Source organism: Saccopteryx leptura, chromosome 6 (genome assembly GCF_036850995.1).
Source record: "Saccopteryx leptura isolate mSacLep1 chromosome 6, mSacLep1_pri_phased_curated, whole genome shotgun sequence".
In the NCBI taxonomy this organism is placed as follows: domain Eukaryota; kingdom Metazoa; phylum Chordata; class Mammalia; order Chiroptera; family Emballonuridae; genus Saccopteryx; species Saccopteryx leptura.
The window spans coordinates 14,983,296-14,997,464 of record NC_089508.1 but is presented as its reverse complement, the minus strand read 5'-3'; the positions used below and the strand labels follow the sequence as shown (position 1 = coordinate 14,997,464).

At 46.8% G+C, this 14,169-nt stretch overlaps 1 protein-coding gene across 1 annotated transcript in view; it reads right to left on the bottom strand.

The window, feature by feature from the left end:
- Positions 1 to 1,192: 1,192 nt before the first annotated feature.
- PTPN21 (protein tyrosine phosphatase non-receptor type 21) overlaps positions 1,193 to 14,169 on the bottom strand; it is a 72,923-nt gene continuing 59,946 nt past the window's right edge. Inside the window, exons 14-19 of the mRNA XM_066344023.1 lie at positions 10,558 to 10,695; positions 9,498 to 9,719; positions 6,959 to 7,087; positions 6,520 to 6,754; positions 5,966 to 6,126; positions 1,193 to 4,839 (exon numbers count right to left, since the gene is read on the bottom strand). Coding sequence (XP_066200120.1) covers positions 4,711 to 4,839; positions 5,966 to 6,126; positions 6,520 to 6,754; positions 6,959 to 7,087; positions 9,498 to 9,719; positions 10,558 to 10,695 — 1,014 coding nt within the window. The 3' untranslated portion in view covers positions 1,193 to 4,710. The remainder of the gene's footprint in view (positions 4,840 to 5,965; positions 6,127 to 6,519; positions 6,755 to 6,958; positions 7,088 to 9,497; positions 9,720 to 10,557; positions 10,696 to 14,169) is intronic.

Genomic DNA, 14,169 nt, shown 5'->3' with positions numbered 1-14,169 from the left:
CAACCCTCTGAATTTCTTTGGTAGTACAGACCTGCTCCTAGAAGTGAACACTGTAGATTTTTCCCCTCCAAGCTCTTAAGAGTATGAATTCAAAATACACATGCACACTTAAAATGTCAATAGTGACAACTGAAATAAAGTTCTGGTGTTTTTATACAGTTTAAAAACCACCTAACAGTTCAATTAAAATCATAGATTTATTATACTTCGATAGCCAGTGCGAGTACACGCCATTATAGATTCAAAGCCAAAGGGTCTTTTATATGACACACCACAAAATCATTTAATGGAAGTTAAGGGATAATGATAGAAACATTTACCTAGTAAGTAATATTCAAACACTTGAACAGTATGTCAGCCATTCTGAGTTCTATGGTTAAACACAATTAATTATTCCTTTTTCTTTGTAATAATTCATTTGTATTTATTTGTAATATTAAAAGATAATTTAAAATTTGCATATGGTTACTCTTTTCTAACCCATCAACATTTCAGAGTTTAGATTTACTCTAGTTTTTGAAAACTAAGACATTTTGATTTCTCAAATATTTTGGGGTAATTTAAACATTTTGGGGAATATGCTGTGCTGCCAGAGCCCTAATTTACGACACATACATGTGACCTCGAGAGGCCCTGGACGTGGGCATATTCTCCGTGGAACCCATCTGCAGCCCTGAAGCTTCCTTCTCGGCCCATTCTCCACTCGCCATTTCATGCTAGCGACAACCCCAGGCACGTGTGAGTGGAAACAGGAGAGGCAGGGGCTGTACCTCCTTCCCCCGGCCCCACCTCACAGCCCGTTTCCTGGGCAGCATCCCTGCTCGCCGCATCGTATGTCCCATTCTGTTCCTGATCCTTCCTGTGCCACTCAAGATTCTGTAACAAACGCGGAATATTTCCTTAGAGTATCTTAGGTCTCTGGTGAAACACGGATCGGCCTGCCTTCAGTTGCTTGCTGAGGCTCGGTCCCCACTCCCAAGCAGCCACAGAGAATTCCTTCTCAGATCTCACCACCAGGCAGCAGCAGGGGGAAACTGCATATTTGTCTTGGGGTACTGGTTACGCTGAGTGGGTTCCACACCACAGCTTCACGTGCAGAACTTTGGGAAGACGAACCGGGAACGCTAACACCCACTTCAAGTATTGCTCATGAGGGGAAATACTACTGTATCTCAATAATTCAACATACATCTGAACTTTGAGAACATAATTTTTATTTGGGAACTGCCTGTAGTAATTAATATACAGAAAGTGATGCTACTTTAACAATCCAAGGACCCCTCCAAGTGTTTTTTAAATTCTCTCTACCCACTCTCTCCCAACACACACAAACTCCAAACAACCGGACTCTCTGAATTTTTCCTCCTTTTTCTCTAATTGTAGACATGAAGGTAAATAAAACTCTTATTTCCAGGAATTTGGAAAAACTATTCTTTTGAGAAATGTTTTCTCAGGCAAATTCCTATTGTGCTAATTCCTCCTTTTTTGAAATATCTATTCCTCAGCTTTAAAAATAGGCCCCTCCAATTTGGATTTTTTAAAAATATACTTCAAACTGGGAGAGATAGCTTTAGCTTGTTCCACATGAAACCTTAATGGAAAGCAAATTCCCTAAATTTATACCCAAAAGAGTTCTTTTTAGTCTGATTTTTTAAATGATTTACAGTAGAGAGTAATTCTTGCTTCCTTCTGTTCATGCAAATCTCAATTTAACCTGCACTTCATAAGCTGCAGCTGACCTCCAGTTTTATATATATATTAATACATATAACACTTTATAGTATACATAACATATATATTTAAATCTTACGATTGTGAACATTAACACATCAACCCACTTGAAATTACTGTTTTCTTCTGATGATGAAAGCGTCATAAAAGAGCTGGCCACGCCCTGCTCTCACCGCTCTGCCCTACACCCGACACTCACCTCTGCGTGTCTGCCCAGACCTCACTCATTCTGGAAGGTTCTACGGAAGTACAGGTACAGTTTCTGTTTAAATCCTGCCGGAAGGTTTTAAAAGCTAAAATTCTAGGCTTTCTGAATGCTTCACAGTAGATGTTCCAGAAAACAGTCATGGTAATGACTGCAATTAACATTCCAAATGATACTACACAATGAACTGTCTGTGCTCAAAAGTACCAACTAGACTATTTCATTGAGAAACGCCCACTAATCAGAAAAACCGACCCCAGAAGTGCCCAGAGTGATCGCTAGGAAGCACTGGCTTATCACCTACTTTTTCTGGCAATGTATATTTTGGTAATTTTGATGTGAAATTAATATCAAGGGACTGAAAGACACTAACTAAGATGCTGAAGCAGTGTCTAAGTTTGGCAGACAGGAACGTCCTGAATTCAGACAGGGTAAAACTATGAGACCTCAATGTTTTAGAATTCATTCTTGAAAATCACATTATTTCAAAGTCTATAATGTAGATTCATTTTTATTCAGAAATACTTTCATATCCACCAACTGAAATTAAAAGTTTAAAAATTCATAAGGATAAAAAAAAATTACACGGTCTTAGAAGCTATGTCAAACATGCAACATTGTAGGAGTGACATTTAAGCTGCAATTCAGTCCTGGTAATTTTCTTATAATCGAATGATCACAACAGAAACACCAACATACCGTGTATTACTCAAGAGATGTTCTTGTCAGTTCAAAATGTTTAAACCTGACAGGAAAGCATTTTTTAAAAACCTACCATGGAAGAAAAGACACCATCAGAAACACGCCTGTCTTTTCTAGGGTGTGAAGATGGGAACTATTTACTATAAAAAAGTTTACTTCCTTCCTCTGAGGAGCCTTCTCGAAATATTCACACTTAGGTCTAACAGGACTCTTAAAAACAATTCTAGATTTAAAGTGATTCTTCTGCTCCTGACAAATGTGCTCACTTTCCATATTCCTTTTCACTAATCGCTTCTCAAATTTCCTCTTCATCGGCTGGTGTCTGGGTAACTAACTCGGAGCGAGGCAGAGCCACACCGGATGAAGGAAAATGGTCTCACGGCTGACAACACACACTTAGTGGTCACAGGAGTGAGTCACGCTGCTGTGGGAGCTAGCACGGGAATCGGAAACACCCTAGGGTGCTGTCGACTGGGGAAGCGGCCCGAGATCTGGCATTTTGGAAGCGCTAAGTTTTGGAAAAGCAGCCTCAGAAGAAGAAAGGGATGGCTCTCCAGCTCAACGTCCCAGTGAGTCCTTACCTACTCAGCTCCCACCGTGCCAAGGCCTGAGCCTCTTCCTCGGCCTGGTCTGTCCCCTCCCTGGGCTGGGGGAGGCTGCCCAGGGGACAAGGAGCTGAAGCGGAAGTGTACCACCGCAGCCCCCGGGGCCCCACACGTCTGGGCTGTGGGGTGGGGAGACAAGGTGAAACTAACTCTGCTCTTCTTTCCACCAAAAGAAAATAAAGTCTCTTCAAGGTTTCTTTTCATGATACTATAAACTGGATATTTTTTTTCTTTGTTTTGCTAAAAAGGAATAGAGGTTTAGATGGAGGAACTCCAGGAAAACAGTGAGTCACTGACACTGACAAGCCTTGACTTTCTGGGGACACCCACCTCCGGGGGAGTCGGCCCCCAAGCCCCCACACTCCCACTCTCCGTCCCAGCATCTGTCTGAGGATAGATAATACTGCATTTTTGTAAAAACAAAGGCATCTGCATTCACGACCCTGCGTCTACGCTGCACGCGCTCTCGCCCTGGTCATCCTACACCCACCCTCTCACGCGACCTCTCCCAGACACTCCCAACGAGGCCCCTTGGTATTGCTACCGTTTCACCTGAAAAGCAACACATATATTAAAACTCAGATGAATTGTTGTTGTTTTTAAACAAAAAAGTGCTTAAACCCATCTTATGTGTTTTCTCACTTCATTTTCAACCAATAAAATGAAACTCGTATAGGTTTACAAATAATACTGAAAAAAAAAAAATGAATCTGATTATTCTCTTCCATTTTTAAATAATGTGCCTTCATTCCCAACTTTCCCTTAACCGGCTCATTTCCGTACCTTAATGAGTTGAACTCTTGTTTGGAAAATATAGAAGGTACAAATATATAGAAATTTTAGGATAAAAAATTTTCTGAGTATAAAAATGCTTTCTAAATATTTCAAAATAACACTTTTAGATTCTTCTTGTAGTTTGGATTTGGTAACTAAACTGTTAAGTACCCAAGGTTTCTTTAAAATATCAAAAGATAATTATAACATGGTTTTAAATACAAAGTTACAAAGGAACCACTCATATTTGTGGATTATCCCCACGGAAAGTTCAGTTTGTCAACAAGAAAAGCCCAAATATTTTAGTCATAAAATAAAAATCCCATTAGCAAAAACTAGTTTAAGATAGAAATCTATGCGCCCTAATGATTGCCAGAGTTGCCCAGCATAGCGTCATAAAACTCAGAATTGTCTAGAAAACACAATCTCCCAAACCCGTGCGAGTAAGTGCTGCAAGTCGGACAGACCGGAGCAGGGCCCCGCCCCCGACACCAAGTCCTCCTCCTCCTCCTCCTCCTCAGGCACCGCCCCAGGCGGCAAAGGCCCCGCAGCCCCGCGCCCCCAGCGAGCCGGCCTGCACAGCACCCTTTACTTCCGGATGCAGCGCTCTGTGCGGGCAGGCGCCCAGGGAAAGTGGGAGTCGGGCAGGCCTCCTCCGACTGTGGCCGGGTCTCCTTGGGAAGCTGCGGGAGCTCAGATGAGCCGGGAGCTCCTCAGGAACTGAATGAGAACTCTGTACACAAACGTGTACTGGACCAGGGTCTGCACCAGCATCATCCTCTGCTGCCTCAGCATTTCCAGCACCCTCGGGATGTCGAGCACCTAGACGGGGAGAAAGAGCGATGAGGGGATGCACGTCCCCCGGAGAGAGCCAGGGGGTGGGCCAGCTGGCGTCCTAGCGGAAATCTGGCCAGGAAATAGAAGGACGCACTCCTAACTCACCTAGCTGGGCATCTTCTATGAAAAAGAAATAAGTAAACCCAAGGACCTTCTGGCAGCAGCATGGGGGCCAGCAAGAACAAGCACCTTACAAAAGCTGGCAAAGAGGGCCAAGAAGAAAGTGGTCGATCGTCTTCTGGTCAGGATTGGTGTGATGTGGAAGCCCCGCTGCGGTCAGTGTAAGAAACGCTGCAAACAGCAGTCGCGGGAACTCAAGGAACTGAAATCACATCTGACGGCTCAAGGGGTGTGTTTTTGAAGTGAGCTTAGCTAATCCGTAGAACAATGAAGTCGCATTGAGAAAATTCAGGCTATTTACTGAGGATGTGAAGGGCAAACACCGTCTGCCTGATTTCCCTGGCATGGATCTGCCTGGGACGAAACGTGCTCCGTGGTGAACAAATATGGCAGACCGTGACTGAAGCTCACGCTGACGTCAAGACTGCCGGTGGTTATTTGCTCAAACCTGTTAAGTCTATTCTGTGTCGGTTTTAGTAAAACTCGCAACCGTCAGATTCGGAAGACCTCTTATGTCAGCACCAACAGGTCCGCCACACCCGGAAGATGGTGGTGGAAAACATAATCTGAGAGGTGCAGACAAATGCCGTGAAAGCAGCAGTCGATAAACGGACTCCGGGTCGCGCTGGGAAAGACACAGGAAAGGCTTGCCCGTCTGGTCACCTCCTCCACGATGTCTTCTCTAGAAAAGTCAAAGTGCTGACGACGCCCACGTCTGACCTGGGAAACCCCTGCAGCTTCCTGGTGAAGGCAGCAGTTCTGAAAAGGCTACTGGAGATGGGACAGGTGCTCAAGTGGATGGACACGGGACCCCCATCCGAGGGTCTGCTTAAAATCCAGACTTTTATGGGTGACAAATAAAAAGTCCTACTTGGGGGTGGGGGAGACCCAAGGAACTTCATTCGGAAAGAGCTGTTAGACTGCTAGACCTCTCCCGTCCCCAGGGCTGTGCCCAGCCCGCGTCCCCCCGAGCAAAACAGGACAGGCGCACCTCATTGTGTTCCAGACAGGCGATCATGATCTCGGCCAGGATGACCACGCCGGTCCTGCCCACCCCGGCACTGCAGTGCACCAGCAGCGGGGGGTTGGGGCCTTTCGGTTCACTCGTGCTGTTTGTGTGGCGCCGAACAGACTGGATCTCTTCAAGGTATGCTGTGGGACGGCAATGAAACAGAAAAACGCTCAGGCTTCAGGCATCTCCAATGGACAATTTCCAGATCCTCTCCACCGGTGGACAGGACTCCATACGAGGAGCAAGCCCAGCCGGGACAGTGTGACCTGCCAAGCCCCTGGCTCGCCTGGGCTCCCTCCGCTCGTCTGCAGAATGGGACGGAGGGACAACTCCCCTCCGTTACAGCATCGTACTCACTACAAATTCACTTAAAACACCTCTGCTGAGCCTCCCTGAAACACTTAAAATCATTTTTTTAAAAGAAGTCCAAAGTTCACACGCGACAACGCGGAGGAAGTGTTCTGGGAACTTGGTCTTCCTCTCCGGGGCGGACAGAAGCGCTCCGGCAGCGGCTGGGCCGGGGTGACACTTACACAGGAAGCCCTTGAGGTCCTCCGGACAGCCGTGCTCGGGCCAGTCGGTGTACTGGAGGTGCCACACCGTCCTCTCCTGCCCCGTCAGCAGGTGCTTCATCTTCAAGCCGGTGGTGGCGTAGCAGCCTGAGTCTGTGCGGAACCGGGTCGTGATCTTAAACCTCCCATAGGTGACAGTGTTGTGCCTGGAACCGAGTCGTGGCCAATACCTAAAGCTCTTCTCCCTTCCGCCCTCCTGTAAGAGACAAGACAGGGCAGTTCAAAACACAACCCGAGACCTGGGAGATCCTGGGACACCCACCCGCTCACTCGGAGAGTGGGTCGGAAGTGCAGAATCACTGTGACACCCTGCCTTTTCCTCTAAAGGTCGGGGTCCCACATGATCAGCATTAACTTTTCCTCTGAGGCTGAGAAAATCAACAGAGAAGTGAACCCTTACCTCTTCTGCTGTCACCATTGCTATGATGGCAATTCCCTGTTCCCACACCATCTGCCAGAAGTCCTGACAGGTGTTCTGTAATGGTCCCTGTGTGGCAATATAATCCCATTCGATTCCACTGACAGAGACCTGGGGTAAGAAAAGGTTTAAAAAGTAGAATGTGTATATATGTACAAGACATGTACATATATATGCATGTAATATACATTTGTTCGTGCTAATACGAATAAGTGAACTAAATTATTCAGAATAAAGAAAGGTTTCACCTTACTCTTTTTCCTTATTAGTACAATTTTCATAGTATTTACATCTTTATAAACTTATGCACTATGAATTCACATAGTATCTATGTGACCTGAGGCAATTTGTTTAACCTCTCTGAATCTCAGTTCTCCGGTTAAAGATATAACCAACCCTCATAAGATTGCTGTTAGAACTAAGGGAGTCGATATGTATGGTGCTCAGTGAGCAGTTGGGACTCAAGCTGAAGTGGCCAGATCCCTGTGTAATTGTATTAACCGAGTTTTTTTATTTTCTGTATTTTGGTAACTGGGTCTACCCCTTCCAAAGGTAGCTGATTCCTGGAGACAGAAAATCTCTACTGGGCGTGCACCTTCCACATGCAAATTAACCGAAGTAGAGCCTGCTTTCTTGGGCTCTGACATTCCTGGTCACTATCAGCCTGCGCTGGTCACCCCAGGACAAGGGACCAGACAACTAGAGACAGACAGCTCCTACATCACAGGGACCACAAAACCACCCACACTAACCGAGCCTGTCGGCACTCAAGCAGTCGTTACTGCTGCTGCCACGGTTCTCACAAAAGTAACGTCAACATCACAGGGCCCACACTTCCAACGCGATCCCCCTTCATGCAGAACTAAACACACTGCGGAAAGTACTAGCGATTAAGCCAAACCCTAAGTGAAATGTCAGATTTCTGGGAGAAAATGATCCTCCTACTTACCAAGTTATCAGCTCTGACCATCTGAGGCAAGATCACTGTCCACAATGTCACTAAGCTTCCACTTACAACTGACCCTCCTTGAGCACAGGCTAAGATAGTAACGACTGCAGCCAGGACTGGAGGTCAGGAGGTCAGGGTCGCGTCTCAGCTGCACGGACACTCAGTGACCACAGTCACTTTCCTGAGCGGAACACCGTGTGCCGAGCACTGTTCCTCCCCGGCTCTCGCTTCAGGCCACCAGGCCCTGTCACAACCTGCGTCCTCTCGGCGAGCCCCCACTCAGTGGCCAGGACTGTGGGGGTACCAGTTACCCAGCGAACAAGACCGAGGGCGGGAGGGTCTCATGGGAAGCCTCAGGGGAAGGGTCAGCATGTCTTTATTCAGAGCTGAGTGCCACTGTGAGGCGCCCCACGCAGGGAACTTCACTCTGGGTGGGGAGTGGCAGGCCTGGCGGTTCTGAAGCCCAGACCCTTCCCACTGTCCTCCAGACCGGCTTGGCAGACCCTGAATCACCGCTACAGAACCACGACATCATTCAGTCCACATCCGCCCAAACAGGAGCGCCTGGCTGAGTTAGTCCACAGAAACGTGGGCTTTTTAAGTAGACTGTGCCTGTATTAGAGAGCATGTGCCCAGATTCCCAAAGACCGTCGAGGGTAACCAGTCACAGGTGAACCGCCAGGTCGCTGGAAAGCCTCACCTCTGAAACTGCCTTCAGCAAATACCACTCGCAAACTAAATAAAAGGTGGGGGGAAAAGAAGCACGCTATCTGACCACAGATACTTACGCACTAGAAGGACATTCCCCATCCCCGCCACGAGGAACAGGCCCTCGCCCTGGCCAGCAGCACAGGGCGCACATGATGGAGAACACACAGCACCTGGCCTTCCTCCCTCCCTGCTGTGAGTCAGCACTTATCTCATGAGTCAGCACTTTTCCCACTTTAACAGGTGTAATGTTGCCCCAGTTAAAGGGCATCACACTATTCCTAGGGGAAAAGCGGCGCTGCTTCTTCAAAGAACAAAGCAATGTTTCAAAGTGATGACAGGGAGGATGCAGAGAGGACCAGATGGCACCATCGTAGCTAAAAGCTTTGGTGAAAATACCAAAAAACCCAGGCACGTTTGTTACATAAAAATGCACCTACAGAAATCAATTCTAGCTTATAAATTCTCTCAGAAGCTGCTGAAAGAACTCTTCAGGTTTATAAAGATCAAGTTCTACAGTTGGTCAAGTAAGTGCTGTGAGCCCCGCAGACTCCATGGGGCAGACTGGTTTACCTTGCAGAGAGCACAGACGTGACCTTGGCTCTGTTAATGAGCCCTTTCACTACCCAGCCCTGGGGCATGGCTTCTGAGCTTCACATACACTGCTTACAAAAATCAGGGGATATTGCAAAAATGAGTATGAAGCGATAAAATATCCCCTGATCTTTGTGAGCAGTAAACAAGAGCTTCTCACAACAGTTCAAAACCAGGGTGTCTTTAGAATACAAACATGCGCGTAATTCTAACAGTCTTGAAATGTAACTCAAGCCTTCACACCCTATGATCCACACCCGCTCCTCTCACCTTGATATGGGACGCGTTGATGTAACCAGTGTTGTTTTCTTTGGTTGGGACCAGCTCCACTCGGGCGTCGTCATAGGGAAGCACGTCTTGGAATCTGTTTCTCTCTGCGTTTTCAGGGAGTCGCGCCGTTGAGCACTCACCATTGACTAGCCGTTTTTTAAGAATTCGCTCATATTCTGTGAATACCATTCCCTGTTCTAACCGCTGTTCCAGAATTTTACACTGTAAAATCAAATATATGGAATAATATGAATACTATTTTGACTGCATTCTGACTGTACACTTGAAATCTTGTTTTCTGTTTCAAGCCTAGCATTATCTAATATTGAAAAATCTAGGTAAAACCAAACTGTAATTTTTACCAAGCCATACAATAAGAAAACAATGCACAGTTCTGCTTAAAGATGAAAAATGGTTCTACAGTGATCTGCTGAATTCATTTTCTCTAAGTTTATGCTCAGTCTCGTGACCCACGTGAAACAGAAAATTGTCCTGTACAACAGTAATTATCCTGGAGCAGGATAATCAACTCCAACATGTATGAGCAACTGCTTCAATTTTATTAATATCATTATATAAAAAAAAACTGAAAATAGCAGTAAAGATTGGAAACTGTCTCCAAGATCCAGTTGTAAGCAAATTAATTTTTCCTTAACCTATTCATGCCTGTCTTGGTCACAAGGGAAATTTTGAAAAATCCAGTAACCGTTTACTTTTGAGAGGAATTTTCAGTAAAACGGAAGTGGTGAAGGTCTGCTTTCCTCCCGTGTGAACTCCTGCCTGTGCATTTGGAGGCTTTCTCTCACCTCAAGGCCATCAAAAATAAGTCAGACTGCCACACTGGCTGGAAGAAGGTTAAAAAAAAGGCATTCTAGCCAGAAATGTTCTATTAAGACATTAGCTATAAATTTGCCCCAATTTTGAGGTCCAGTTTACAAAATTCCATAACATTCACTTATGATTACTAACTGTGTTAGAAAATTGACTTGAGTCTCAGGAAGCAGTTTGGTAGCATTTCCCTCACCCCCCACCCCAGGGGCGCAGCCCCGCCTCCACCTACCCGCTCGTCGTTGGTGGCCCGGACAGACGCCTCCTTCCCCTCATCCGGCAGAGGCAGGCGAGACAGGGAGAGTCCATTCAGGGCGGCCAATTTGAGGGGACCGATTTTCTTTGCATCTACTCGGCTCTTTTTCATTCCCTACAGAAATATGTACATGTGTATGTGAAATACACACAAATGCAACCTCTTTGAAAAGAAATTTCCAAAAGTGGACTGCAGACTGGAAACGGAGAAGTGACACTCCCTCACACGCGTGCGCACGCAGTGGGTTTAACACACGAGGCGGGAGACATTCCTTTCAAGGCCAAAGCCCTGATAAGTCTCCCAGATAGAAGGTTTTGACATGCAGCTGGTTTCAGGGTTCTGTTGCAACGAAAGGTGAGGCTCCAGGCAGGCAGCATTCCTGCACGGGACTCCCGAACTTCAAAACCCCGCACACCGTAAACCAGCGGCTGTCCATGGAAAGGGTGTGATTTGCAATCATCTGATTGCAGAAGCTTTGGTCATTTTTTAAACATAGAATTCTTTCATCATTCTGGGGGGAAAAAATGAACTGTTTTCTATGGCAGCTCTCTCTGTTCTGTTCTATATGTAACATTTCAGACTTGTGTGACCTGGTTTGGGTCGCCACACCCCTCAGAACTGCCATGTTTTTTAAAGCAGGAAAATCACGTAGGGCTGAGATCTCCGTCACGACACCAAGAGGTCAGGAAGAAGGAACACATCTCATCAGCAGAGCTGTCTCCTGAAAACAGCTGTTCCTAAACTGGTTATTAAAGTGAATGCTTTTCTTCTCTAAGAGAAAGAAGTCTAAGAATGCTAAGTCTCCTTAGATCTTCTACACCTCCCTGGAAGCCATAATAAAGACAGCAACAGTAGCCCCAATTTAAAAGACATGGTTTCCATAGTTCTGTCTCATAAATGCCACCAGGTCTACCAGCCTGGGAGGCAGGGAGGGGAGGGGACAGGAACAGAGGGGGACTGAAGGCGCCCACACAGGCGAAGATTTCGTGCTTCCATGTGTGCAAAAACAGCGGCGTGCTGATAAATGTGTAACAACTGGCTCTCAGCTGGGGGAAGTTCTGATTTGTCAAGTTTGCCAATTTCCATGGTGCAAATACTCCCACCACGGCCAGGTTCTAATTGCCAATGTAACATCAACTGAATCACAAAGTCCTGAAAACTGAACAGTCGGTTCTCACCGGCCACTATGAGGTGCCTCAGAATGCCCCAGCGGGATAAGCTGGATGAAGCTGATTGGCTGTAAGGTCAGTTCAGATGCCGGTATTTGAAGAAAGGATCAGACCGTTAGAAGTACCCTCAAATACCCCTTACTTAGCCCTTTGAGCACAAGCACAAGGTTTTACAATGTGCCACCTGCACAGCGATTTCTTACCTGAGAACCACCTCACAATACTGAGAGCACAACAAAAAGAAAAGCCTCATGTAGCTGTATGCACACTCAAACCAGTCCACCTTTGTCAGATCACAATCAAGTCCCAGAGGTGGAGATGGGTGGAGACTTCTAAAATGTTCCTGCTCCTCTGCAATTATACTTCACTGTTTCCAGTACTAAATCTCTGTAACCTCAATTCACACTAGTATATGGACTGAGTTTCTTTGTTCTAACAGTTAAACAACATCATGGCTATGGGGTTGAGCTCTTCAATTTTGGGGAGGCCAGTTAAGTTAAATGCATGATGCAACATCACAGCACTATGTTACATTTGCTAGGACCTTACTTTCTGCCCCCAACTACTCTCTGGGTCATCTTCCTTGACAAGAAAGAAAACTGAATCAGACAGATTAAATAGCTTGCCCGAGGTCACAGAGCTGCCTCTACATATCCTGATGGTAATCAGTGTCGAAACAGTAAAAACTACCTTTTGTGAAAATCAGTTCTGCTGCATCACAGAATCCAGAAAGCGTTTTTCATGCCTATCCTTAGGTAGGACTTGACACAACCTCACAGCAGGCAGATGACTGTGCCCGTGTAACACACGGAGAAGCTGAGGTTCTGGGTCATGAAGGGTCTGGCCCACTGGGCGGAGAAATAATAAAAGAAGGCAGGGTCTAGATTCAGAGCCAGCTCTCCCCTCTCGGGTCCTGTACCCTTCCCAGACCACAGCTTCCAGACACACTCTTCGAGTAAAGAGAATCCCTCATGGGAAAGCAAGGGGAACAAAAAGCACAATCCAACCACAGGTGCATTAATACTGTAGGTCTTCAAAGTCAATAAGGGAGATGCCTGGCCTGTGGTGGCGCAGTGGATGGAGCGTCGACCTGGAATACTGAGGTTGCCTGTTTGAGACACCGGGCCTGCCCAGTCAAGGCACATGCAAGAAGCACCTGCTTCCTGCTCCTTCCACTCCCGGCCCTTTTCTCTCTCTCCTGTCTCTAAAAGATCAATAAATAAAGTCTAAAAAGAAAAGTCAAAGAGGGAGAAAATTTGTGTTTTTAGGGAACCAAATTGATCTAGGTCCCTGCATTCAGCAGAACTTGCTAGGCCCATTAAAAATGCACAGGGACAGGCCCTGGCCGGTTGGCTCAGAGGTAGAGCGTCGGCCTGGCATGCAAGGGGTCCCGGGTTCGATTCCTGGCCAGGGCACACAGGAGAAGCGCCCATCTGCTTCTCCACCCCTCCCCCTCTCCTTCCTCTCTGTCTCTCTCTTCCCCTCCTGCAGCCAAGGCTCCATTGGAGCAAAGATGGCCCGGGCGCTGGGGATGGCTCCTTGGCCTCTGCCCCAGGCGCTAGAGTGGCTCTGGTCGCAATAGAGCCGATGCCCTAGAGGGGCAGAGCATCGCCCCCTGGTGGGCAGAGCGTTGCCCCCTGGTGGGCGTGCCGGGTGGATCCCGGTCGGGCGCATGCGGGAGTCTGTCTGTCTCTCCCCGTTTCCAGCTTCGGAAAAATACAAAAAAAAAAAAAAAAAGCACAAGGACAACAGGCTTGACTACTGGACCATACTCAAGACAAGTGTCATCTGGGGAAAAGACTCCAGTCACATAAAAATGAGGGAGGGCTCTTGATGTGATCAGGGAGAGTATTAACTATAAATGGGCCTGTCCAGCTGGCTCTGGGGCTCAAGCAGAGTTACCCTGGAAGACACGTCCACACCCCATGCCTGCCCTGAACCACTGATCACAGGCCCACACCTCCAACCAATCGGAGGCGTGGGCCTTCACTGTTCAGGTAGGTGAATAAGAATGTACTCCCCGCAAAATTCAAAGTTGACTTAAAATTTAAACCCAAAATTCATGAAAACACATTTAAAACCATAGCACTGTTATAAGTACTTCGTTTATGAATTCTTATCTATTTCATAAGCACAATAATATTGTATAATATTTTTTCTCCTGCTTATGAAGATGTTTACAGCCTCTCAGAGGATCTAAAATACAAGGCCAGAACCACACTTGCGACGGGCCCTCAAGTCTGAGTTTGCAATCTAGCAGAGGTGAGCAGCCCCAGCTGCAGGGACCACGGGGGCAACTGGGAGACAGAATGGATAGGTCAGTCGATCACTTTAGGTTAGCCAGCGTGCAGGGGGTGGGGAGTGAGGGAGTGGGGGTATGGGGGTGTGGGGGTGTAGGGGCCTGGGGGTGTGGGGACCT